The 26607-nt window shown below is 41.5% G+C and overlaps 1 protein-coding gene across 2 annotated transcripts in view; it reads right to left on the bottom strand.

Annotated features, from left to right (window-relative positions):
• ano5b (anoctamin 5b) overlaps positions 1-25854 on the bottom strand; it is a 29663-nt gene extending 3809 nt beyond the window's left edge. The window contains exons 1-19 of one of the 2 annotated variants that reach the window (XM_058628497.1): positions 25484-25854; positions 16576-16617; positions 13022-13086; positions 10585-10692; positions 9624-9692; positions 9139-9423; positions 8917-9036; positions 7756-7871; positions 7547-7681; positions 5429-5534; positions 5119-5179; positions 4598-4749; positions 4445-4519; positions 3515-3740; positions 3239-3417; positions 2510-2607; positions 1341-1471; positions 1028-1233; positions 161-345 (exon numbers count right to left, since the gene is read on the bottom strand). In XM_058628497.1, coding sequence (XP_058484480.1) covers positions 161-345; positions 1028-1233; positions 1341-1471; positions 2510-2607; positions 3239-3417; positions 3515-3740; positions 4445-4519; positions 4598-4749; positions 5119-5179; positions 5429-5534; positions 7547-7681; positions 7756-7871; positions 8917-9036; positions 9139-9423; positions 9624-9692; positions 10585-10692; positions 13022-13086; positions 16576-16617; positions 25484-25559 — 2435 coding nt within the window. In that variant the 5' untranslated portion in view covers positions 25560-25854. The remainder of the gene's footprint in view (positions 1-160; positions 346-1027; positions 1234-1340; positions 1472-2509; positions 2608-3238; positions 3418-3514; positions 3741-4444; positions 4520-4597; positions 4750-5118; positions 5180-5428; positions 5535-7546; positions 7682-7755; positions 7872-8916; positions 9037-9138; positions 9424-9623; positions 9693-10584; positions 10693-13021; positions 13087-16575; positions 16618-25483) is intronic. The other variant, XM_058628498.1, reaches the window with a different exon arrangement.
• Between the last annotated feature and the right edge of the window lie 753 nt (positions 25855-26607).

Below are 26607 nucleotides of genomic sequence, written 5' to 3'. Positions count from 1 at the left end.
GGTTTTCATCCTCTCTACTAGGTCACCGTAGTTCCCCCGAAGCACTTTGGACAGAATTGGAAGGGTCTGCAGTTAGACCTCACTAATTCTTACACACTAGACCTGTAAATAAATGTAAAACATTGTTAAAACATCATCCAACAAGCTCCATCCCTGATACCTGCAGGTGGTGGCTGAGTTGTGAGACAAGTTCAAATTGTCCTCCGGCATGTTGCGCATCGGTATTTGGGAGATGTTGTATATGGACAGGCTGTGGTTGACGTAGCCCGTCATGGAGCCCTGGTTGTAGGCGTACAGGTAAACCATGCGGGGAATCATGTCTGAGGTGAAGGCCATGATGAATGCCTGTAGAAACAAGGAAACACAAATGGATGTGGTATTAGTATGTTGGTAGTAGTAGTATAGTAGTATCCAGTATTAGATTATACTGCTGCGGGGGCCCCTGCTACAGGGGTAGGCAGCAGCTGGGTAGTCTTCACACCACGTTTCCAGGCGGCTCTGTCCAGTGGGTCAATGCTGGTGAGGCCGCACACTTTGATGTCCCTCTTGACACACTCCATCCAGGTTTTCCTCGGTCTACCACGACCTCTGTTGCCTAGCAATTGCAATTTGGTGATGGTGTTGATGCAGCCAATGGCTCGTTCAACGTGCTCGTACCACCGGAGTTGGTGCGACCGTAGCACTGAAGCGGTGTCCTTAACCCCAAGTCTTGCATATAGGGCATATAGAAGGCGTCTCATCCTGGGTTTCGACGTCTAATTTTCACTCCCATGTAGCATGGCTGATCGTACGCAGGAGTTGAACACCATGCCACGGGTTTTGAAGGGTAGGTGCCTGGATGTTAGGATGGGCAGGAGCTTCTTAAAGTTTCCCCAGGCAAAGCAACATCTGGTAGTGGCAGCGAGCTCACACCCACCACCAGCACAGAGCATGTCCCCAAGGTAGTAAGCTAGTAAGCTACCTCTTATGTTGGTGGTAAAAGAAAAAAAAAAGTCAAAGAAAATTTCATACTAAATGAAAAACTCACATTGGTCACAACGGACAAAATAGCCACTGCGTTAAGGATCTCCTGCCACGCGCCGATGTTCCGAGCCTTGGAGGCCACCGGTCGTCTGAACTGGGTGGTGAACTTCCAGGAGTCAACCCTGATCTCCAGGATGTTGTTGGCCAGAGCCAGGAGGGGAGCCAAGGGGAAAGAGGCGACGAACAGAGTGATGAAGCCAAACTGGATTACTGCAACGACACAGAGGGTGAAAACGAAGAGAGACAGTGATGAAAAAAATAGATCTGTAATAGTAGGTAAAAATGCAACCTGGAGATCATAATTTCATGTATCTCACCCATCTCCAGATACTCGTAGAACAAGCCCAGTTGGCTGAAGTTCTGCAGGACGTAGTCCTGCTCCCAGCGGCTGTATTGGTTTTCCGGATGGTGTCGCCCCTTTCTGCTTCTCCACCAGTTGCGAATCAACCTGTCAGTGAGCCCGTGGAGGGGAACCACATGTCAGTCTGGGAATAATTAAATAAAGATAAGCCCAGACTTTGAACTCTAAACAAAGCCAGCGAGACATTTCCAGAGCGACGGTGCTTAAATCATCTGCAGATCAACATCTGTTTTGCACACAATGTCTTTATCTCATGGAAACAATTTATTTGAAAGCATGCTTGGGAAGTTTGAGCAAGCGGCTCAGCACTCCTAAATCACAGACATTGGTCTAAATGATCTACCTCCAGATGTCATCTACACTCACCAGCCCCCTTCTTTAGGCATGACGTTTACTGAGTAAAGTGTCTGGTGTGGTCTTCTGCTGCTGTAGCTTCAAGGTTTGACATGCTGTAGACGACATAGCTGCACGCCTTAGTGGTAACAAGTGGTTATTTGAGTTACGGTTGCCTTTCTGTCGTTTGTCTGGTTATTCTCCTCTGACCTCTGATGTCAACCAGGCATTTTCTCCCAGAGGACTGCTGCTCACTGGATATTTTTGGATAGATGTTTGTGCATGTCTACCCCATTCCGAAGCTTGCTTGACCTTGTCTACATGCCCCAATTGCTGCCATGTGATTGGTTGATTTGATATTTGGATTAACATGGTGGGTGTGAGTGTCTACAATCAATAAAACGTAAAGGATCTCAACTTATAATGACTTTTGGGAGAGATAATAAGAAAACAGCAGGATTCATCTTGGCTGAAATCAGTTATTGGGGTTCTTCTCCATCCAGAAATATTGGATGATCCATAATGGGGTATTTTCTCTCTTTTTGAGAGCAATTATGGATGAACATGACATGGTTTAGACAGCTAAAGTGATTCTTTTTAATGCTTAATCAATCAACCTTTATTTATACAAAACTTTTCATAAATTTAAAATGCAACACTAAGTGCTTTACATAAAAAACATCCCCACCCACACCACTCAATCACACATTTACCATAACAAACGAATGTGGTTTAAAATGATTATTAACATGGAGCTGATGGAGACGGACGACACGGATCGGACGGACTCACGGCAGCAGAGCTTCCTGGATGTTTCCCCATAGCTGTTTTCCTGCCATGACGATCACCAGCTGTGTGGTCAGCTCGATCAGGCAGCCACCAGGGTCGCACTATAGAAGACCAGCAAGATGTGTTTAGATGAGACGCAGTACGAAGCACTCTTGTATCTAAAGTACTTCCTCTTCACTGGCCGCAGATTATGAAGCTGCCTTCACTTGATGGGGCTGTTAAGTTGATGAAATACATCCAAGAACAGCTCACTGAGAACTGAGACTTTTCTGACTGGTAACGGAAGTTTGATAGCTGCTCACTCTCCCACACCAAAGTCCATTGAGAAGAGTGAGTGATTTTAGCTCATAAGGACACAAGAGCTGCAGGTCTACCACTACCTTGTTTGGTAAGTTTGTGCCACTTAAGGAAAATCTAGACAAAGGACTCCAAAACAACTTCACAACCAAAGTCACATTTGGAGACCATTGGTGGAGACCACAATGGTGTTGGTGCTTCCGTGTTTCACGATATAAAATCCCAGATTTTCTCTATCGACTTTGGTGTGAACCATGAGCGGGTGACAATCTTCAGTTTCCAGGAGTTAAAGGCAAACATTATTCTTAATTTGGTCAATGTGTTCTTTCTGTCTGTCAAGGTTCTCAATCATCAAGGTCATAGTCATCTTCAGGAGTGAGCTGAAGGTCATTAGACTTCCTTGAGTTAAACTAACTACTGGAGATTAAAACTCACCTCCTCATTTCTCAGTTTGCTCCACTTGCCAAACATGTACTTGTAGTCGCCAGGGTAACCCACGAATTTGCCTTTAAAGAAGGCCACGTAGAAGCACGAGGAATAGTAGTTGACAAACTGGAAGAGAAACATCTTCATGGTCAACCTGTTCTCATACTCCAGGTGTGTCTTTGGGATTTCTGCAGGAAACAAACGGTAAGCACGATCATCACCGGACTGTAGGACAAAGGAATTGAACTGATTCCCCCCCACCTCGTAAATTAGAACCTCCCTTACCCATATCAGTGATCCAAATGGCCACCCTCTCATAAAAGAAGTTGAGGATCATGATGATGACGAAGTTGATACAGGAAGCTGTGACAGACGTGGCCAGCTGTGGAGTGATGAACCTGCCCACCACCTGGATGTCCTTCAAGGGGTCTTTGATGATACTAGCAAAGGCAGCGTATACAGCCAGTCTATACGCGATGACCCCGATTATACAGGCCACTATCAGAGAGATCTGCGTGGAGCAAACACAATAAAATCAAACTGGCAAACTGAAAATACAAAGTGTCCCAGGTTCCACAAACTCAGACCTTCAGCGAGGGAGTTCCTGAGCTTTCAGTGGTGATGTTTGAAGACACGGAAACAAGATTCTTTGTATACATGCAAAGTGGATAAGGTCATCCAGTTTGGTGAAGACAACCCAGAAGTAATAGTATACTGAATAGCCACCAGGGTGGCGACTCCACTGGTCGCAAAAAGAGCTCTGTTTGAATGCCATCCCACTTGATTTACATTTTCCTGAGGAGTTAATGGTCTCAAACACTAGTTCCAGGTCTTCTTCAATAAAATATTGTGTCAGTTTTGTATATTACTTCTCATGAGTGGACACCAGTGTGATTGACAGCTTGTGACAATTGGGAATTCCCAGTGAACAACACGGTGCTGGCCAAATCCTGATCCTCAAGGCTTCATTGTGGGAGTTTTTATTGGGGACGTCAAGATTGGTCAACACGTTAAATGGACTTAGTGACTAAGAACGAAAGCCCAATTTCCACCAAGTGGTCCAGTTCACTTTAGTCTTCGTGGAACTTATTGGTATCACATCGCGGTATTTAGGTAGCTGACACGTTAATACGTTAATCGCTACACAACTTACACACAGTGGAAACACAAGTCAGATCAGGGTGAACTGTACTGTGAAACACATGAGCCACTTACCCAGAATACAACAGTGGCTCCAGAAAGGCAGAAGCGAGCACACTTGCTGGTGATGGGAAGATAGGGCTCCATTTCCTGAAAGATTCAGTATTATGATCACTTTTGAAACACATATTTGTTGTTTGAAATAAAAGAAAAACACGTCTAAAGCACCTGAGTGATCTTGTTTAGTCTCTTGGTCGTGCATCTGATCTCGAACTCGGGCCGGATCTGAAGCTGCTGCTGCGCCTCTTCGAAATCCACCAAGTCCCACTCGTACTCCAGCCGGGCCTGACGCCGCTTCCAGAACTCCAGAAACAGAGTCACTGCCGGGTTGATTTGAGGAGAAAAGAAACAAACAGTTGTCAACTCTTATTTTGACATAACACAGACTTTGTTGTGAGTCTTTGCATCCGAGTGTCTAAATGTTTTTCATGTGTGCTATGACTCTCATTAATACTTGGCTATCTGCTTTTCAGGCACTCTTGGCCGACACTGTGCGAGGCAAGCTACGGCCAACTGCTTGTGCATAACAACATAATAGCGCTGGCAAGTTGCTATGGGCAAATTCTGCTGCTGCTGCAGTGTGAAAAGGCTTGAACTGTGAAAAATCTGTCTTACAAGACGGGGGGGGGGGGGGGGGGGGGAAGGTTGGGGCACATTGGATGTTAAGAGCAGCACAGATTGACACTTACCCCAAATCCCCATAAATATGGCAAAGAACACCGTTCCCTCGTTATCAAACAGATGGGATTGCTGCGAGAGAGAATATGGGAAAGGTTAAGAGGAGAAATGCACGCTGGGCACGAAAATGTCTACATACTGCTGACTCGGCGGGACACAAATTATTGACTGTGTTCGATTAAGTGCTAGTTCACGGTCACTACATGTGTTTTTAAGTCAGAGTACCGCACGCGCTCAGTTCAGCTCAAGTATCGTCAACATTGACGTGATCCCAGGCTTTCAAAATGGCTGCCAAATGACACAGGGAGTGCACCGATTTACCCAGGACGAGAGACACGTGGAGTTGAGCTTCCAGAAAGGACATTTTTTATCACAGAGCGGACACATCACGATGCTGCCTCCGATAGCAGCGTCGCATATTTCTTTGCTGAAAAGAGAAAGAAAGGAAATGAATATAATTCAAATGTAAATGTACGAGTATTTATCAAAATATGTTTATATGTGAAGAACAAGATGTCAGACGTCACATCTATAGATAATGTTAGGAGACAAATAAAGATATTGGGCCTGGTCTGTTTCTTTAGGTTTGAAAAATACTAAAGTCTTTTCTTCTTTTTTTGTCCTGGTCAGTTGATTTTACCGATTACTCCTTTAATTGTTTGATTTTTTTTTGTATTTTTTTCTATATGTTTATTCATTTTATTCATTCATTTCTTTTTTCATCATACTGTTTATGTTGTGTATGATGTCTAAGCTACTGGACCTTGAATTTCCCCTTGGGGATCAATCACGTTTTTGGAATTGAATTGAACCCTATGTCATGCCCCGTCTCGTCTCCTCCTTTCTCTTCTGCTTCTACCTCCAGCATGTAATCAGCTCACCTGCGGGAGGAGCACACCTGCTCCCAATTCACTCATCATATGTCCTGGTCCTGCAGTCACTCATCGCCAGATTGCAACAGACAACTCTGAGGTAAAGGCACAGCGCTAGAGTCTCCTTGCTGCTTGTTGTTTTGCCTTTCACTGGAACCTGTGCTCCCGTGTAATTTGTCTCTATGTCTCTAGAGTAAAGCTCATTTAACTTAAATTATATTTTTAATGCGATTACATATTATGAATTTCCATATTTACTGATTTACAAAAAAAAATACGTCCAATTCTAATTATTTATTTGCAATCCTGAACAGAAAAATGTGTTGTAGTGCTTACATGTGATTCATTTCTGACTTCTCAGAGAATTCCGTTTATTTGGCAAATAAATAACAATATATATTTAAACCACTTAAAGTCACTGAGAAGCAAGTTTTCATCTTGTTCAAAGCTTTCATTACAATTGAATTTCCAACTCCCCGTTTTCACAGTATAGTCATCTCTACCACGGTGACGTCATTGTGCTGCACACAGGAAGTGATTCCTTCTTCTGTCAAGAAGAGGAAACGACAAAGAGGTTGGTTGGAGGTTGTACGACTAAAAAAAACCACAAAGGTCACATGGGAGTTGAACTTCCTGTAACTGCACTCCAAGCTTTCCAGTTTTAGTCTAAATTCCCTCTGTCTGTGTTTAATTATATTCATTTACTTGTGTTTTTATGTGGCACCAAAGACAGTTTCCTCCATCGCGGCTCCTAACCAAACCTGAATTTGATTTGTGGCAACAAATAGGGACACTATGTTCTTCCAAAAAACATTATTTGGACACAAATGTGGGCAGCACAGTGGACTTATTGTGGTTTTTGTCTCCTGGTTCCAGTTTCACGAGGTCTTACTGCTTCATATTCAGGGGGATTTTTCTGCAAATACTTGGCAATTGTAGCCACAGATGCTCTAAATCACAGAACTGTGATATTTGGTTGTCTGTATAATTTCATAGACTTCTTAAAGTGTCAAAGGTGACACTGGATGTTTCTGTTACTTCTTCCATCCCCAAACTATGTACAAACTGTTCAGTTTATTTGTCTTTTTTTTGTCTTTTCCATGTTCTGTGTGGTGAAAACTGGCAGTAAAACAATAATGAAAAAAAGATTAGTTCCAGATTAGTTATTTTACCAATTTTCAATTTAAGATCTTGAGTTTTAATGTCTTACTTTCTTCCAACTAATAAAATTAGCCACTGTAGTTATCGCTCGATCAGAGATTAATGTATACTTAAATAAATAAACTAGTTGACCAAGTTATTACTAATAAGTAACATAAGTAAAAGAATAATCCATAAACCCAACTAACATTAATACAAACCTAGATTTAAGTCTTAGTAAACTAAAGAAACAGACAAGCACCAATATTTCATCGCTTAGTATTGGAAACATGTCATTCTAAGCTGAGACATTTAACATCTTGTTTTATGTCTAGAAATGATTTATTTTGTCTTATTTTGCAAAGCACTTTGGTTCAACTCTGGCTGTTTTTTTATGTGCTCTCTGATGCCCTCTGGTGGCACTAACCTCGATATGTTGTCGTCATAACTGAGCACGCCGTATGTGAAACAGATGACGCCCATGACGGCGGCGAAGAACAGCATCTCCGTGTAGAAGCCCAGCCAGGCGAAGTAGATCCCGATCTTCTCTCCGTAGTATTTCCTGCAGCCAAAACACAACTTGAGTAAAGCTGACGTAGCCAACGTTTCGTTGAAAGACTTTGTTCCGTTTGTTACCTGATGAGGTTCAGAGGCTGCTCTTTGTAGAAGCAGAGGAATCTGGCCCAGTGGTTGTACAAGCTGAAGCGCTCGCTCTCACATTTAGCGTTGTGTGCCTTTTCCCAGTACTGACACTGAGAAGAAGAAAAATCAAAGGAGTTAGAAAACACATTCAATGAAATGACTGTTCCCCACAGGAAAGTGAAGGTTTACATAAATGAGAAAATTACATATCTAGTAGTATTGTAATTATTTTTGAAGTAGGGATGTAATATTACCATAATACCAATTTAATTCTAGTGGTTACCAAGTAAAACGCAAAGATAAGACCTGTGCTGTTGAAATGCCTCGAATACAAACTGAGAAAAAAATGATCAAACTTCATTATCAAACAGGTATTTCAGTTTACATCAGACATGGACACGTCTGAGTCTAAAATAGGAAATAACATGATATTACTATACAGACCCCGTGTCTCAGTGGGATAACCCGTCCCATTATCCTCGTCATTATTTGCTCAATTTTTAATTTAATTCTCCATTTTTGTGCATCATAAATATGTTTTTATTGTGAATCATTTTATATCAAAACAAGTGCTTTTACTTTGCAATTCTGTCTAATATCATAATGAATATCTTATATTGCTCACCGGCTATAAATAGTCGGCCCCCGCTTGACCAGACTAGATGCTCATTGGCCCCCAGGTCATTTGAGTTTGACACCCCTGTGTAAAGGGATAGGCTGGCCAAGTGTGGATATGAGGGAGGGATTTATGGGTGGGTTTGTATTTGTAATGTGTCATAATGTTGAAATTCAATAAAAAATGTTAAATAATAAAATTCAAAATGGCCGACTTCCTATTGAGTTGAGGCCATGGTTACAGTCGACTTTTTTGTTCCTTCCCACCAAGTTTCGGGAAATTCGGTGGAACTCAATTCTGCCACTGTTTTCACCTTAGGGAGCGCTATAGAGCCACACTTTACCTCCGTGTAAAGTTTCAAGAGTTCTTGCATGTTGAATATTAATGCGCAAGGAAATACAGATAAAAACAGCAGCAGGACGCGATAATCCCCGTCTTCAATGAAGTTTAAATATAAAGTTTCAGGAAGTGGGAGCGTTTAAATGTTAGTATCTAAAACCCTTCGATTATTCGACCTCCATTTCCTCTGCATGTCTTACATCATGAAGAGGGAAGGCTGCCGTGTACGTCCCGTTGCTGAGTAGTCGCTTGATTCCCGTCTTGTCGCTGTCTTTCCGTCCTTCTGCTTGGTACGTACAGCGGGCCAGGATGTACAACACCTACCAACAAGGAAAGGGATTCAACAAGCGAGATTAAGGGATTTGGGTTTGTGTGCTTCATGTCTGTACATGCAAGTGTTTTTAACATCACAGAGTACTAACGATCCTGTTCCTTGTGGACGGTGGAAAGAAGGAATCTTTGTCCCTCATGAAGAAGAAGTCAGTCTTGCGCTTGTCGAAGGGATACGTGAAATAGTCTGTTTGGGGTCGCATTATGTCATCTGGCAGACGGAAAGGACGCGAGAGCCACTGCAGCGGGGCGTCCTGACTGTGGGGGATGTCGCTCTTCTTGAAGGGAACTTTAATCTTTAAGACGTCGGCGTAGGTCACCAGTACGTCCCACGGAGCGTGGATCTTCAGGAAATACGTCTTCTGATCTTTGGAGTTCTGACGCAAACAGAAGAGAACAAAACACTTTGTATGCTTAAATGGAACGACTTAAGGGATTTTTTTCTCTTACAATAAGAAGCTTTGGTTCAACATGTTTAATCCTGAACCATCCCTTTAAGACCTTTCTGCAGAACAAACATGTGCCTCAGCTGATTAGCCACTAGGTGGCAGCGGCGCTCTTTGGCTGCATCTCTTACTGATTTGTCCTCCGTCTCCAGCTCCAGACCCGCTTTCTCCAAGTTGGCCTCGAACTCCCTCCTTCTTTCCTGCGGGGGGAGCACAAACGTCACAGACATGAGCGACACAGCGGCTAAAACCCATCACACGAGGCCTGTGTTACTTTATTCTGTCGGATTTTGTTGGACCATGTACGAGAAAAGGATGGTTGCTGTCCTCTTTGAAAAGTGAGGACTAAAAAGGAGGATGAAAGTGGCAGTTACCCACCAGGGGGCGACTATACAGAACAGAAGTCTATGGGAAAATAAAATGAGCCTCTACCTCTCACTTGATTTATAATCAATCAGTTAATATTTTTCCTGACGAGTTAATGATCTCAATCGCTAAGTTTCAGGTCTTCTTCGATAGTAAAGTTGTCAATTTTGTTCCCATTTAAAGGAAAATAGATGATTAAGTGGCATCTGTGAACTTCTGCCAGTAAAACCAACCTCAACACGGCACCAGTCAAATCTTGAGGCTTCAAAATGGGAGTTTGCTTTGTACACAGAGGATTACGTCCATTTCTTATACACAGTCTATGTGTCAAATCCATTTTTGACCACATAAAATATTATGGAAACAGAAAAGTCGATAACAAAAGCATATAATGATGATTTCAACTGAAACAGGACAGAAACGTGAGCTTAGTCCACATTTTCAGTTACCTTCAGCAACAACCTGTATGAAAACAGTTTATTATTATTATAAAGTATGTTGATGCTGCTTTGATGTAACTACAGTAACCGTTAACACCTGATCTCCCTAATACCAACCATTTTAAAAAATATCTCTGCTTCATTTTCTCAGACTTTCATGAAAAACTCTCACTTCCTCTTTGTATTGCCCTCACATTCCTGTTCTCGTAATGTCGCCCCGGGTCACACTGTAAAAAAATTGCTGCGTCGTCAAGAAATGTGCCATTCTCTATTCCGGTACACTTACTTGTTTCTTTTCTCCATCTTTGTCGTCCACGTACGACAACACAAAGTCTATCCTTCGACTGCCGTCCCTGAAGAAGACGGTGTCTTTGTGCGATTGCAGCTTGTCTGTCTAAAGGACCAACAGCAGGCATACAATTACATTTTTAGTTGTTTTTTTTTTACAGAGACATGAAACTTGAAACTTCACTTAATGGACTCAGACTTTGACAGGCAAGATGTCCAGTATTAGACAGTGTCCAAGATATTTGGTTATGTTTTTGGTCTGACTGTAAGGAGCACAACTCAAAAACTAAAGGACTTTATGGGGATATAGGTTATGGTCTAAGGAGAAAATCGGATTTCGGTGGTGTTTCTGCATGATTCCGTTACCAGTCGCCCTTGTTGAAGGAAATTATCTAGTCCCGTTACAAACCATTCTACCCGAGCTGTCCCCCCGTATATGCTCATTTCTGATTCTGTCCATCCTGGTCACTCCTCCAGCTCCACCTCCTCCCATCAGCTTGTGAGGGTCCCATAGATACACATGATTTAAAACTGGTATATGTGCTGTAGAAATATGGTACCACAAGATGGAGGCCCAAGAAGCAAGGCCCTTGACTAAAGTACATATTAAGAGTTTATTCTAAGGCTTCAAAAACACAACCGTATTTAATTTTAAAGCCATTATGAACTTGTATGGGTAGTATATTGGATTTCTGTCGATAAACCATCCTAAACTCCCCTTAAATGTGACTTTTAAAGTCTACTTTTTCTGCTAGATTGAGAGATGATGTCTTTGTTTATACCCGGCTTATCTACCAAACCCCCAAAGTGCTCATTAGGTTACTTAATCGCATTATGTTTTCATCAGGCTGATTAGTTCTGGAAAGAAAGTGTTCGATTCCTGCACCAAACACATAAGTCAAACAATAGAAACTTAATTTATTCAGTGTAATGAGTTGTGATGAATAAAGCATCTGCCTGATGGTCTCGCTGTATCGCTGGAAAATCAGCAGACTAACAGGCTCCTGTGTGAGTGTTGCTGTTTGAGGAATGAGAGGAGCTCTTTGATACTCAGAGGTCTTGTGACTCAGCATCAAGAGCGGTGAGTCAACGACAGATGAGTGAGTAAGTCCACAAAATTCACACAAATTAGAGGCACTCTTTTGGCTAAAAAGCAAAGATATCAAGCTCTGATAAAGTTGAAAAGGCACATAAACTATTACTGAAACTCAGACGGTCCATTTTCGAAAGTAACAGATTGTCAATGGTCAACTTGACAATGCAGTAAAGGAATAGTTCAGCATCTATGGGCATTGAAGTGACAGTTCAGGTTTTTTGAAGTATGGTAATGAGAACATGGCACCGAGATTTTGGCAACCTAACAGCTCATGTGATAAAATATACGCCTGATTCAGTCAACAATATTTTAATAATGCTTTGTCCACTTTATCATGTTGTGTGACAGCTTCTCCTGACAGTTTGTGTTGCTTTTAAACCTCAAAACCAGCTATTTCACATCATGGAAGAAAGACAGACGATCCACTGCTGCCTCTATCAGTAAGCGCAAATGTGTTATTTTGTAAATTCAGTGTTTGAAATCCAACATTTTGATTTACCAAAGTTACACAAAGATACCAAACAAGGCAGCAGTAGATCAGCAGCCACTGTGTCCCACATACATCAGGTTTTAGTCAGAAAAAACTGCCTTTGTGAGGTGAGCCTTTTGTAAAGTGGCTAAAATACAGCTAGCAGCCGTGTTCCAGGTCTAATTCAAGGCTTATCATCTTATTTGAGGTAAGTATGATGTTGTTCCAGTTTATATTCATCCACAACTAGCAGTCAAGTTACTAAACCAATTTGTTTGTTTTTTTGACATTATGTGTTTTTTTTACCACGATATAAGGTCAAACTAGCTGTTTCCAGTCTTTATGCTAACCTAGGCTAAATGCTAAATGTGTTAGTCAGTCTGAACCAAAAGGTTTTGGACAATTCAGCAAACTCGTTTGGGGACCCAAAAAACATCTACCATGACCCATCAGTGGGTCGCTACCCTGTTTTTGGGACCCACTGATTCAAATGATCTGATTCATGAAATTAATTATTGAGTGCTGTCCCACGATTTAAAAAGTAAGGATAGCAACAGGCGGGCAACGCGGTTGATGTAGTGGTTAGCACTCTTGCATTTGCAGCAAGAAGACCCGGGTTCGAGCCCCGGTTGGAACAAAGGTCTTTCTCTGGGTTCTCTGGCTTCCTCCCACGGTCCAAAACCATGCAATAATGGGGATTAGGTAAAGTGGACACTCTAAATTAAAAGCTACAAACATTAATGCTAACGACTATGCTGATGGCAAAACAAAGCACACAAAGAAAGTAGTGTTGGGAAACTGTTGGGAAAAACCCAATTAAACCCTGGATCAGACAGGTTTCAGGACCAGTGGGAATGGGGCATTACTTACTTCTGTATTTCCCGGCAGTGTCCCTCTCTCAGACGAAGAACTGACACCATTTCCATTGTTTTCATCTGAAAAAGAAATACACCTGTCATGCATGTGCAAATGTACACAAGTGTGTGCAGTGCCGATTTTGACCACATTTCAAAATGTTGTATTGAGCATGCAACTGAGTCAACGAACAATAGCACGATGTTTGTTTGAATATCAGGTGCAGAGACATAAGTGACATAATAGATAAGAGCTGAGAAGGAAACACATGGGCAATGGCAATCGTACACACACTTGTCCTCCGTAACACACTGACACACAACATTCCTGCAGTCTCTCTCTCTCCCTGCATGGCAGACTCTGGCAGAGAGAATGTGCTCATGTAGCACAGCTATGCTGGCCGCGTGCTCCCCCCCTGTTATTACTGAACAGTGGGAAAGCCCCACTTCCTGTGTGGGGGGAGGCTGGAACGTGCATGGAGACACAAGCGAGAGGGGGGAGGGACTGGGACCAGTGGATGGAGTAGCTGCTGTATCAGAAGTCCAACCTCCCCCAGGATGGAGCACAGCCTTAGCGAACAAAGGAGACAAAGATCTCCAGCCTTCTTCTGCTGCAGACCAGGCGCACTGCCCTGATTAGACGGTTATCTGACAGACAGCAGCGTGAGCCAATGAGAGAAGGTCTGTGGTGTTTCTAAGTGGGCTCACTAGAGAGGTATGTTAATATAGCATGTCTGTGAGATCATACGAATCCCTGAAGGACGAGGGACAAACGGCAGTGTGAGTTTTCCATCGGGCTCGTGGGAAGCATCTGTGACTGTGCAGCTGAGCAGTGGCAGCTTTTTTTTTTTTTTTTCCCTCTTTCCTTCTCTGTCTCTCTTGTTTTGGCCTCTCTCCAACTGTGCACAGCCACGAACCAGAGCCTGGCTTGAGCAAACAGAAGCAAAGGGCCCAGTAGTGAGTGATACTTCCACAGTGAAACAAATGAACAAAGACAGAGGTCACAGATGTACAAAAATAAGCAGCCACTGGCACAAATCCTTCACTGTATATCTACTGTACGTCCATTAATTACAGTTAAATCTGGGAAAACACAAATTAATTCAGTCACAACTCACTTGAAAGTAAAGCTCACACACCATTTTTCATGTCAAAGCAGCCTAGTTTCACATGCCATTATCCTCTACTGGGCTCAAAGTGACAGTTTTAAACCAACTAATGGACTAAATGGTCAGCTGCTGCTTAGCACTGCTGTCTGACAGAAATCCAAAGTAATGTCAAAGTCCAATGAGGGCTTTTTTCTTTGCTGATCTTACAGTGAGATACAGGGCCATGTTACATGTTTTAATATACTCAAAAAAATCCTTACTAGTGTCCTGAATGAAGATCAGACTCACTAGACAGTAAAACACCCAGTTCACCTCAGGTCAGTTCACTGTTTACATTTCTTTCTTGTTTTTCTGTAAAGTTGGGGGAATTGCAAGGAAAAAAAGAATTAGCAGAAATGACAGAGGCTGTATGAGGATTTTCACTATGGACAAAGCTCCATCCAAAAAGACTGCATCCTAAAGTTCTCATAAAGCAACTCAGGTGCTTTAAAAACCATAGACTATAATAAAAAAAAATGGGCCTCGTCCTGCAGAGTACTACTGTCCACATGAAGCTACGGCTAGCATTTGGCCTAGGTTAGCATAAAGACTGGAAACAGCTAGCCAGCCTGACATATCATGGTAAAATAACCCACATAGTGTCAAAAAACAACATTGGTTTGGTTTACTTTACTGCTAGTTGTGGATTAATATAAACTGGAGCAACATCATAGTGTAATTGTCTCAATCGCAAGATTCAGGGCCTCTTCAATAGCACACGATGTCCGTTTTGTAAATAACACTCCCACCAGTGTGACTGACAGCTGGTATTGTCCAATAGTCCAAAAGGTTGCAGCGGATGTCTGTGCACGTCTGGTTGCAAATTGTCAATATGGTCAAATCATGAATCTTGAAGCTTGACTGATGGTTGTCAATTGGTCAAAATCTACAAAAAATAGCCTAAATTCCATTCACTATGCAGTTGAAAAAGACTAAGGAACCTGTCAGAAGATAACAGAAGATATTCCCATAATCCTCACGTCACAAGAGAACACATCCACTTCACTTCTACACGCCTGATCGCTGAAGGCCAGTGAGGAATAATTAAAAGCCCTTCCCCCAGAGAAGGAACATTACAGCACAGGCCCTACTGTATATCAGGACAGGCAGCCCCTCAACGTCAATATATGGATTCCCAGAGGTGTGTGTGTGGATCACATGGAGAAAAGACACAGGAGAAGCTGTGCAATTTCTCTTGATACAAAAAACCCACTCGAGCTGAGCTGCATCGATCCAAAACCTAAATCACTGCACCCTGAAGAGGTTCCCATTCTCTTTACTGCTGAGTGTCTGTGACGGCCTCTGCAATAGGGTTGGGCAATAATGTAATAAAATCTTAGCCCAGGAGCATCACACTCAAAATGACCTGGGGCTCAGTGGATCTTCTAGTCTGAGGGGGCACAGTCTAAGGGGGCCTTCTCCATAACCGTCTGTACCACGGAGGATACAAGTGGGATGGTACCACTTTGGTTGAGGCAAAGACAGAGCCATAAAGGCCAAGCTGGTGGGACCGGAGCGGACAGAGGACACCCAGGGGATGTGTACCGTCCAAAATACTGTTAAAAATGGTTCCTGTCCCGTTGTGCGGGTTTTCTGGGTTTCCTCTCACATGTCCGAAAAACCGGACATGGCTCTGCGATGGACTGACGGCCCGCCCATGTCGTACCCCGACGATGGATGACTGGTCCTTAGAATACACCGACAGTACTCTGCCACCCAAACAAGTAGTAGAAACAAGGATTTCTTGATCTGAAGTGACATCCGGGGTCGGGCATGTCTGTCAGCTACACACACATCCATTTACCCACGCACAAGCATAATACATAATGCATGTTCTTCAGAATGGACACAGTGTAAACATGCCACACACTTAAAAAGCACATGTACACCAGCGGTGGTGGGACGTCATTTACCCGAGTTAGATTCAAAGTTGAGGGATTTGTATTTTACATTTTATTTCCCAGGTTTCAGATCAAAATGTTTAACTTTTGACTGATAAAGTGACTCGTCAAAATTGCAGATAAAGATAGGAATACTTCACCCACCAATTTACACCAGCTGTGCATGTGCATGAGGATGTGGATACACTTCTCTAATATTAAAATATGAATGTCAACTGCAGTGCCAACTGCTTATGGATAAGTTGCATCTAAATGAAACTTTACCCATGTGCACATGCTACACTGCATGAGTGCATGCATCAGTGCAGGACACGACACAACACAACTACCAAGGAGCCTGCAGGCTCTGCTGTAGCCAGAGGCTGAGAGAGGAGACAGACACACAGACATCAGCAAATGAACAGGCAAAAATACGGGCCACACTACTAACGTGACTTCAGCCCAGACGGCAGACGAGTACGATAGGATGACGTGAACGCGGACAGACAGCAGCACACAAAGAGCCTCGGATCTGCCCGTACCTGAGTGCAGGTTTATCCTGAACGCAGTCAACACTGCAAGGCCTACGTTTAAGGACAGACAGACATGACAGGTTAGGAGGTGGAGGTAAACATGCAGGGTTATTAAGTGTATTGAAAATCCACCTGTGTCGTATTTGTAAAACAGAGCCCAAAGACTAACAGACAAGAAACAAGAGCTTCCATTTATATCTAAAAAAGCAGCAGTACTACAAAAACATGTGGGTTTCTTTGAGCTCTTGTGTAGATGTTGCCCAAGGCTGCCTCTCAGTTAAGACAGACCTTTTTTATTTAACTATTTAACTTATTTAACTTTTCTGGGCCATCAACAAGTGCACACCACAAGCTGGGATTTTGACAACCAAGAGGGAAGTGACATCTCTCTCTTCCCTCTTGGCAAAAAATTGATTTAGTCAAACATGGCAGATACTCACATTTATTAAAGAAATATAACTTTAATAAAAGAAATTAAACTGAAATATAACATTGCATATAAAACACATGCACGATACAGTGAGACATCTTGCAGATGTGCTGTGCGTCACACTAAAATGAAACCACAACATCCTGAGCTAGAACCCGGGGCGCTCTATGACAAGACACCCTCTCTATCTTTTTAGCATGTTTCCTGCCGGGCCAGCTCGGCGTGCCTTGAGCAAAGGGAACCGTTCCAAAAACGTGCATCAGTTCTGACACAGAATCCTGACCTGTTCGTCTTAGTATCTCAAATTTGGAGGAATTCCCACTTGGGTGCTGACCTTGGGTGCTGACCTACAAATATGGGCAGACAACTTGAAAAGATGTGAATTTATTGAAAGGTTTTACTTTCATAAGCATATGAGGTAACTGTGACCTTGGTTTTTGACCTTACGTTTGAAGATACGCCTTTCTAAGCAGTAACCTTCATGAGAATGAACTAACAGCAGATGACAATCTAATCTGTACGCCTGTCTTTCTCAGACTTGTGCGTATAAAATTGGGCTTTTTTGTGCGATGTGTTGATGTTTTGTCGTTTAATTTCAACTCTTATCAGGAGGATATGGTTTTTCCCTGCGGGGCGTTCTTGTCTGACAATCCCCGGAAACCTTGAGTGGGATAAAAATACCACAGACTCATACACAAGAGGTCACATGCAGAGCACAAACAATACTGCATTATCTTCATAAAAAAAACAACAGAATACATTTAAAATTCGGATTCAGGAGGTTAACATTCACTGTATGCAATCATTGTCAGTCATGCACAATTGCAATTATCTGCTGCCATATAATTAATTATATGAGGCAACAGTGACCAATAGATGCTGTGCTGGGACAAATATAGCTCCTTCGGGCACAGTCATTCGATCAGCAGCTCATACATAAAACATTGGCCTGCAAGGACATTTCTTTTAGTCCAACTAAGTAGACATAAAACAAAAAAAAGGCACCCGGAGGTCATGTTGTAAACAAAAGATCTCAAAAGAAAACACATGATCTGGAACAAACACAATCAAATAGCACAAACAGTTGTACTGCCAGCATCTCCTTGTTTGCTGAGAGGAAATCTTGGGTTTCCACATCTCATTCAGTATCATGCTTCGATCGGAAGGGGGGGGGGGGGTAATGAAATTATAAGAACTGTTTCCATAGCAACTCTTTGGCTCTGTTTTATGTCTGACACGGACCATGACTTCACCAATAAGGCCGCAGAGAGAGCAGAGAGAAATCATCTTAAATGGAAGCAAAGGCCTTAAAATATGAGTGATTTCTCTTAATGCTCTATAAGTGGACACCAGGTGATCCACTGTGGCGGCTTTAGAGAGGGAAAAAAGGCTGTTTGACTGTGTTTCCAGGTGTGTTACATGGCGGAGAGGTGGCTAGCATCGTTGCCTCACAGCAAGAAGGTCACTAGTTTGAATCTTGGTTTCTGAGTGGATTTGAATGTGTGTAGTTGAATTATCTGCATCATTCTTTGTTACGTGCCCACCAGTGACACTTGGTCCTGTTAGTGTAACTGTTAGCAAAGATGGCGGACACTGTTTACATTCTGGGAATGAGGTCCCGCCCCCACGACTGAGTCTAAAAAATGTCGAATTAGCATCCAAGGCTTGGACCAAGTGTAACTGGTGGGCACGTAACAAAGAAAAGAATGAAGATATCTTTCGAGAGGAAGAATGGGAGTCACAAGCAGCTGTTTCTTTGTTTTTCTACATGAAACTGCTGTTTCTCTGGCTAATTTTGACTGAAAGTAATTCACATACACAGCAATTTTAAGTGCTTTGCTACATGTATGTTCTTGTTCTCCAAGTTAATGTGTATTTAGTGTATTATAGCTTTTAAATATCACATATCTATTACTTTCAAACCATTGTTTAATGAGTTCACACAATGTTGATTAAGCCCATCAACTCCACTTGAACTCTCAGTGTTCATCGGTGTAGCAGGGTTTGGATCTTGTGTTGCCTGGCAACATTACAGCTCTGCACACAGGAAGTGATTCATGGCAGTAACTCTAACCCACTAAGATTGGAGTGTGACTGAAAACCACACTTCTGAAACCGTAACTGAAAGTTTCAGAAGTGAATTGTCACTTTGGCAAACAACGCCAACGACAGGTGCCCTTAGATTGATCTATTAAGCACGACATGGGAGTCACAAGCAGCTGTTTCTTTATGTTTTCCTACATAAAGCTACAGCTTTGAAACTATAGTTTCTTGCCTTTCTGAAGCTGGATTCATTTTCTGTTTAGGAAATGACCATTTTTAAACACCTCTTTATCCTGGTGCCAGGCTCCACTGTCTCTTTGTGGAGCTCTGGCTCCTGATGGGATAAAGTATGAGGGCATACTCGGAAGGTTTCTTCTGGATTTACTGTCCTAACTGAGAGAATGATGTCATTTTAATGCAAGAATTGTACTGACAGTAGCTTTAACAGGATGAATGAAGATGTTGTATTGGATTTAGACAACCAGTGGAACTGTACATCTGGTGTTCATCCAATAGTCCATCATCCATCATGACTTCTTTTATAAATCATGTTTGGCCACCTGCATACACAGACAGAGAGGTGAAGACGGACACCTTCCTCTTCTCTCTCGCTCTCTCTGTTTTCTCTTTCACATGTGGCTGAAGGTCTCTCCTGATAAGAGCCTGAACAAAGCCTTTGCAAAACGAGCACAGTCCATTATCCCACAGCCGTGTGTCTTAATAACAACTAATTGATTAACACAATAATGGGTCTACAAATCGAGACATTGAGTCCTTTGCATTGTAGGCAGCACTGATGGGCCAGCGTTTAGGATTATAAAAGCTTCCCCCTAATATACTGAATTACGGATTTTGATATAAGGCATCACAGAAGGCAGTAATACTTAATGAAGACTTATTGTTTGAATGCATCAAATCATTTAATGAGGCTGCAGCAACTTCACAGTCGCGCTGCAGCTCACAGGTTTTGGTTGCTTAGTGACAACGTATAACATATAACAGGAGTGCTACCACCAAGGGCCTTAGTTAGGAATACTGGCTTATTCCACATAGGATTTTAGATGCTATACGTGTGACAGCCCCTTAGCTTGCGCGTGCATCACTTAGCACACAATGCAGATGCATTTCCTCTGCAGAGAGGCATCCTCTTTATTGGATATGGATTGCTTTATTGCATGTTATAGCCCATATCTTTTCACAAATAATTAAGAGACTCAGCACAATACGTTTAATCCATCTGTCTGTCTATCTATGGTAAATGGTCTATAGCTATAGATGCAACATTTTCATCTGTGGTATCCGCCAATAAATTAGCGAAAGAAGATAAGCTTTGACTGTAAAGCTCTTTAAACCAGACATGTGGACTATTTAATCATCAATTAAGGCAATAAATAAGTAAATAAATGAAACATAAAGACATTTCATTCATGTCCTCTGGTGAAACAAATTCATCCTAGGTCTCACTTAAGCCTCTTTCACATTAAAATTAGCTTGTTTTCTTCACTCCCTCGTTCAAACTCAATGGCAAGTGACCGATTTTGAGGCAACAGCAATATGAAGTGAAGAGATGACTAAAGGCTACGGCCGCAAGACGAATGCATGTCAGCGTTATGTCAGAAGAAATACAATTTCATTTAATTTTAAAATGAAGAAATTAGCATGCTCACCCATGTCTGATTTACACTAATGAATGTCAGTTCAAACCGATAGAAACCGGTGGAAATCGGATAGTTCCATTCTTATGTTCACCAAACACAGTTTAAAGTTTAAAGCCGAAAACACCACAACAGTGTAAACATTGAAAAGCGGCACCGGTTACATGAGGTTTTAAAGATGATATTTACTTAAAAATACAAATATTTTTTTTAGGCGAGGGAAAATAATCCTTCATTTATGCTGGGTTTCTTCTGCATTTACTCCGACACAGTAGCATCGACAGCGATGCTTACACTTCTGACGGAGTCTCACAAGTGTCATCTTTATTTTGATACCAAGACAATTCACATAATATATAATAATTGCAGAGATATACTCTGTTTAGCAAAAAGAGAGTCAGGGACGAAGAGGTTAAGCTAACTTCTAGTTAACTCATTTTAGTCAAGAATAATATTCACATTTAAGTTTTTTCCATTATTTATTTTTGTACTTTTTTCAGTGTTCAATGTTAAAGAAATTATATTCAACACTAAATAGGCTAATAATAAACCAGTGTTAAAATTGCAGCTGGATTGCATGTCTTCCAAACCTCAGTATTGTAATGTGAATAAAAAGAAATGGCAATTACATGACACTCACAGCTACACGGGATACACAACTAAGTAGTTTATTAATTCATCTACATATTGTGTTATTAAGGCCTGAAAAATTGAGCCCCTGTAGTTTGATAATCATGTGCACGTCCCTGACTGCTACACAGCTCTTATCACAGCAACAACACACTGTTCCCATGCATGCCGACACGGAGGGTTCCAGAGATAAGGACAGTTACAACTGAGAGGCTAGTCTGACTGTTACTGTATGCCTTGACACATTTCAAGATATCTCAAGACTTCAGTGCTTTTATCTACTGGTGATTTGATAAATGACATAAGCTTTTTTTTTTTTTACAGTGTATTACAGTGTGAAGTGTCAATGAATGACATCCAAATTGTATTTTAACTGCATATTTTACACTAATCTGTTAAAAAAGAACTTCAAAAACCTTGACAGACCTTCCACACTATTGTGTTAGTCTTTTATTGGGTGACTTATTGGGAGTTTCTTTCATCTACTAGTTCCGCTGCCCCAAAAGACAAGAAACAGCCAGAGCAATATTGTCAAAAATGTGCTGTAAGATCAGTGAAGTGAATAAAAAGGGATCTATATTCTTTTTGAATCTAATAAATCCTCCAGAAGGTACAGTAACAGAAGAGTACAGCATATTGTCTTCTGACCACATCATTGGGTTTTCGATTAGGACTCATTATGTTATGTTATCCAATAGACAAATCCGCGTGGGTTAGGGTTTTAAAGCCGAGAGGTCTGGATATTAATTCAAATTGTAGGCTTCCTCTGTGGCAAATTCTGATTTTTAAAATTAACTAAGCAGATGACAATGTGATGTAAAATTACAGACCCACCACTGATTAACTCAGCTACTTGATGTTTACATTGTGGTCCTGAGTTTGCCCTAGTTGGAGCTAGAGCTGAAACAATGAATCAATTATGAATCAATTACTAAATGAAACCATTTTGATAACCGATTAATCAGTTTGAAGCTTTTTTCATGATCAAAACAAGATTTCCGATTGTTTAAGCTTCTAAAATGTGAGTATTTTCTTAATTTTTTTGCTCTGGATAACAAAGAAATCATGAAAAATTAATCATTTTGGTTTGTGGACAAAACAAGACATTTGAGAACGTCATCATTTCCAGGTTTGAAGAACACCGATCAACATTTTTTAAGTTTTTCTGATATTTTCGGGACCAAACGATTAATCGAGAAAATAATCCACAGATTAATCGATTATGAAAGTAATTTTCTTCTTCCCGACTTCCAAGACATCGTTGTCAAAATGAATGCTGCATAAAAAGTACAAGTAAAAGTAGAAATATACACTTCTTATGACAGCTCCCATTCAATCACGCGTATACTGGAGGGAGACGAGATTGATGTTTACTTCCAATACTTCGCCGGATTCGTCTATAAATGACTCTTGCCTTCATTAGATAGAATTACATGCGGTATATTCTCTTTTATTAGTTAGTTCCTCCTAGTATCTTGTATTTGTCTTTTTGGACAAGCTGTTCCAAATGTCCCCCCGTGGGATTAATGACATCGTTTAGTTTTAAACTGAAGGAGAACACAGTATGTCCGTATTTTGCTGAGCATCAGGAGTTGATTGAGCCGTCCAAATAATGCCAAGAAGACATTATGTGCAAACTGTGCTCTTAAGCAGCTACTGTAAGTTGTTGTGCAAGAACGCCACTACACAGCAATATGTCATCTTCACCGACGGGAGACCTAATGCAAGTCTTAAAAGACCACAGCCCTCCATTACTGGAATGACAGGAACTATTACTTTTAACTTATGTTCTGTTGTCACGGGTGATGAACGTGGAGGAGAGCAACAAACGACGTTGAACCTATTTACTCCCACCGTGTTTAAAAGCATATCTGTGAGTGAAAATGCTGTTTGAAACCACAGAGTGAAAGTGGTTGGCTGTTAAGTAAGTGAGTCAGTGAAGCCTCACTCTCTCAGACAAGATATGGATACGGACACTAATATAGAGGATGAAAGTCCCTCCGGCGAATGGAGAACATATCTTTACTTTGCATATTGTCAATGTCGTGATGTCATATCGGACGTTCGATGAACACGTTAACACAGCTAATTCTTGTTTTTGTACATCCTGTTATGAGGCTGGGAAGACGTGCAGTACGAATTCTGACAGGAGTCACGTACATATATATATGCAATTAATTAGAATCCAAATTAACAAAGGGATGCTTAGATCAGATGGGCAATAACCCAGGTGTTTCCTGTTTTCTGGATGTGTGTTCAAAGATTAAAAAGAGCATGAGAACATCAGCCTAGGATGTGAAGACCAGGAGTGACAAATAACAAAATTGATGATGTCAGGCGATGATGTTAAAACGTGTGGTTACAGGAAAACAGGGGCAGAGTTTTCTAGGATTTGGCTTAAACACTGTCAGACACTCTTTCTGCACCATCATCTCACCACCTGTTGTTATTTAATGAAGGAAGTTCCCGGTAAACAATGTCTAATATGGCTAAAATATCCATTTTAGCCATTTTCCTGACACATTACAATTGTGATTTAATTGGCGTTGTTTTTTTGTCAAAATTCAGTACAATATTCATTATAATAAAAAGGTGATGGAGCATCAATACAAGACTTGACCTACAGGCGTCATAAAAACTCAAAAGTTGTTAAGTTATGGTGTTTTTCCATGATACCGTTCTAGCACGACTCGGCTCGACTTTTTTGCTTTTCCATTAGGGATGGTACCTGGTACCTGGTGCTGTTTTTGAAACCTGCTCTGGCGACGTTCCAAGCGATACTAAAATATGACGTCAAGAGTTGTAAGCACGACGTCCGACACAAGAACCAAAGCGAATAATGCACGACTGTCGCTCAGTGAGCCGAATCACAACCCCGTCGGCCGTATTTCAGTTCCGTGACTGCGTCAGACGGAGTCTGTGCTCCGGCCATGCAGGAAGTACTGAACAAATATGTTTAATTCAGTACACCGGAAAAAAACACTTCAGTTTCGTGCAGCCGTGCTATGACGACCCTGCCCGCGTAGAATGGAAAAGTGCATTAAAAACACGGTGGTCCAATATGGCCACGTGTCGAAATCCTCAGAAAAGATTTGAGATATAAGGGCAAAGCAAAGCAATCCAGTCGGCACAAAAGAAAAGCAAGGACTTCACCATGACAACACAATTAAGGACTAAATGAATCAGCCATATCAGGTGTTTTTTTTTACTACTTGAATGTGAATATATGTGGACGAAACATCATCATTTCTAGGGTTTGGGAAACACATTTTGTGACATTTTACGGACCAAACCATAAAATAGTAACCAACAGATCAGAAGCTGTATTTGTGAATATCTAGTTCTGTCATGGACACACTGTTAGCAGCTCTCTACAAAGAAACTAAGGCCCTTATTCAATATCCATACTTCTCTGTACTTGTGTTGTGTACTCCACTCGTAAAGCTACCTAAAGCTAGATAAACATTTAGACCGTCGGAGTATATCTCCCTCACCATGAATGGGTGGAGCTACTCGGAGCCATGTTACCATCACAATATCAATATTGTACCATGGACTTGTTACTGCAGTGTTGTGGTGTCATGAACCTTTGGATACATTTGTTGTGGGATAGTTGGGACTTAAAATGAACTCTGATCCCACAGATGTGTGTCTGTTCAGGGACGTTCCTCATGACGCGTCAGCCTGAACATCCTCACAAAAAAGGAAGAGTCATGTGATCACTGTTAACTTGCTGTATAATAGCACACATGCAGTAGAGTGGATTGGTTAATTTGGCTGCTGAAGAATACAATAATCTGACCTTTGCCCCCCCCCCCCACACACACACACACTTACCCCAAATCCTTCCAAACTCCCTCCACTGTATGCTGACGTATGACGTCACAGTGGAGAAAAGTGACAGACAAAACTTAAAGTAAATAACAGCAAAGCAACAAACACTCAAATTATATAAAATAGTCATTGACTTTTACTTTGTTTATCCGGTTATTCGTGATAGATTTTGACATGATGGTGTTTTTAATAGTTGAATTTTCATCCTGGGATTAGGATTAAACTATGAAGAGGCTGGATGACAAACAACAGCGAGACACGTTGGACAAATGTGTTTTTTGTTTAACCTGATAAATAAATAAATAAAATACCATAATTGAGTTACCTTCAGTGTGTAAATCCGCCGCGTTCTGCAGCTCGATCAAAGTTTCATCCTTCGCCTTTCCCGTTATTCGCCTCATAGCGGCGGAGGTGTTATGATAACAGGCCGCCTCACCTTCTCAGGGAGAGACGGAGTAATGTTGGTGCAGGAAGAGGAGGAGGAGGACCAGGAGGACCAGGAGGAGAGACTATGTGACTGTGATCCCGCACCGCTGCGACCAACTCCGACCATTCGAACACAGCAGCCCACAATCATTAAGTCCGATGCGGATCTGTAGAAAATAGACGGATCATATTTTCATTGGGACTGTAACTGTGCGCGTGCCGGACTCCGCGCTGCTGCCACAGGAGAGCAGGCGGCTGTTAAAGGGGAGGGACACTTTTTTTTTTCTTTTTTTCTTTTATGTCGGCGAAATTCTTTGCATAGTCCTTAATGAGTACTCACGTGATCTATGTGCCTGCCTTTCATCTGCCCTCCATTCATTTCCAATGGGTAAAAACAAAGGCACAAACAGGCATAAAATGCAGTTTTACAGAGGATGAATTGTCAAACATGAGTGAAAACATCGAGATACCATAGATATAATGATATGATAATAACTAAATGTCTGTGTATGAACTTGTGCTGTATGGCAGGGGTCCAAACTACGGCCCACGGGCCAATCATGGCCACAGCTTTGGTTTGAAACCCACATATGCGCTCATGTCATATTATGTAATTTGATGCCGGATAAAAAAAAGCCAGAAAAAAAGGCAAATTTTCTTTTCATTTGTGTCCACTCCTGCTTAGATTTGGTTGCATTTCTATTTAAAAGTGATAATTGTGACAATGAAAATTATTATTATTTTTTTTTTTAGAAAACTGCATTTGAATGTAAATATTACTGTTAAAAATTAAAAAAAGAACCATTGACCACCAGAAATGTTCACATTTTCAAATATAAAATGTTTGGACCCTGCTGTATGGCATTTGCGCTTCTCCGCTTTTGTTGTGTCCACTCCATTCATATCCAATAATATTTTTATTTTATATATTTATTTTTTAAAGGATGAAAAAATCAGGAGACATTTCGGAAGATATTAAAAAATGTATGGAGCAAGCCAAATGTTTTGATGTGTATGCATTGT

The sequence above is a fragment of the Solea solea genome, chromosome 5, assembly GCF_958295425.1.
Source record: "Solea solea chromosome 5, fSolSol10.1, whole genome shotgun sequence".
Lineage (NCBI taxonomy): Eukaryota > Metazoa > Chordata > Actinopteri > Pleuronectiformes > Soleidae > Solea > Solea solea.
The sequence above is the reverse complement of the archived record's forward strand: the minus strand, read 5'-3'. Positions and strand labels throughout refer to the sequence as shown.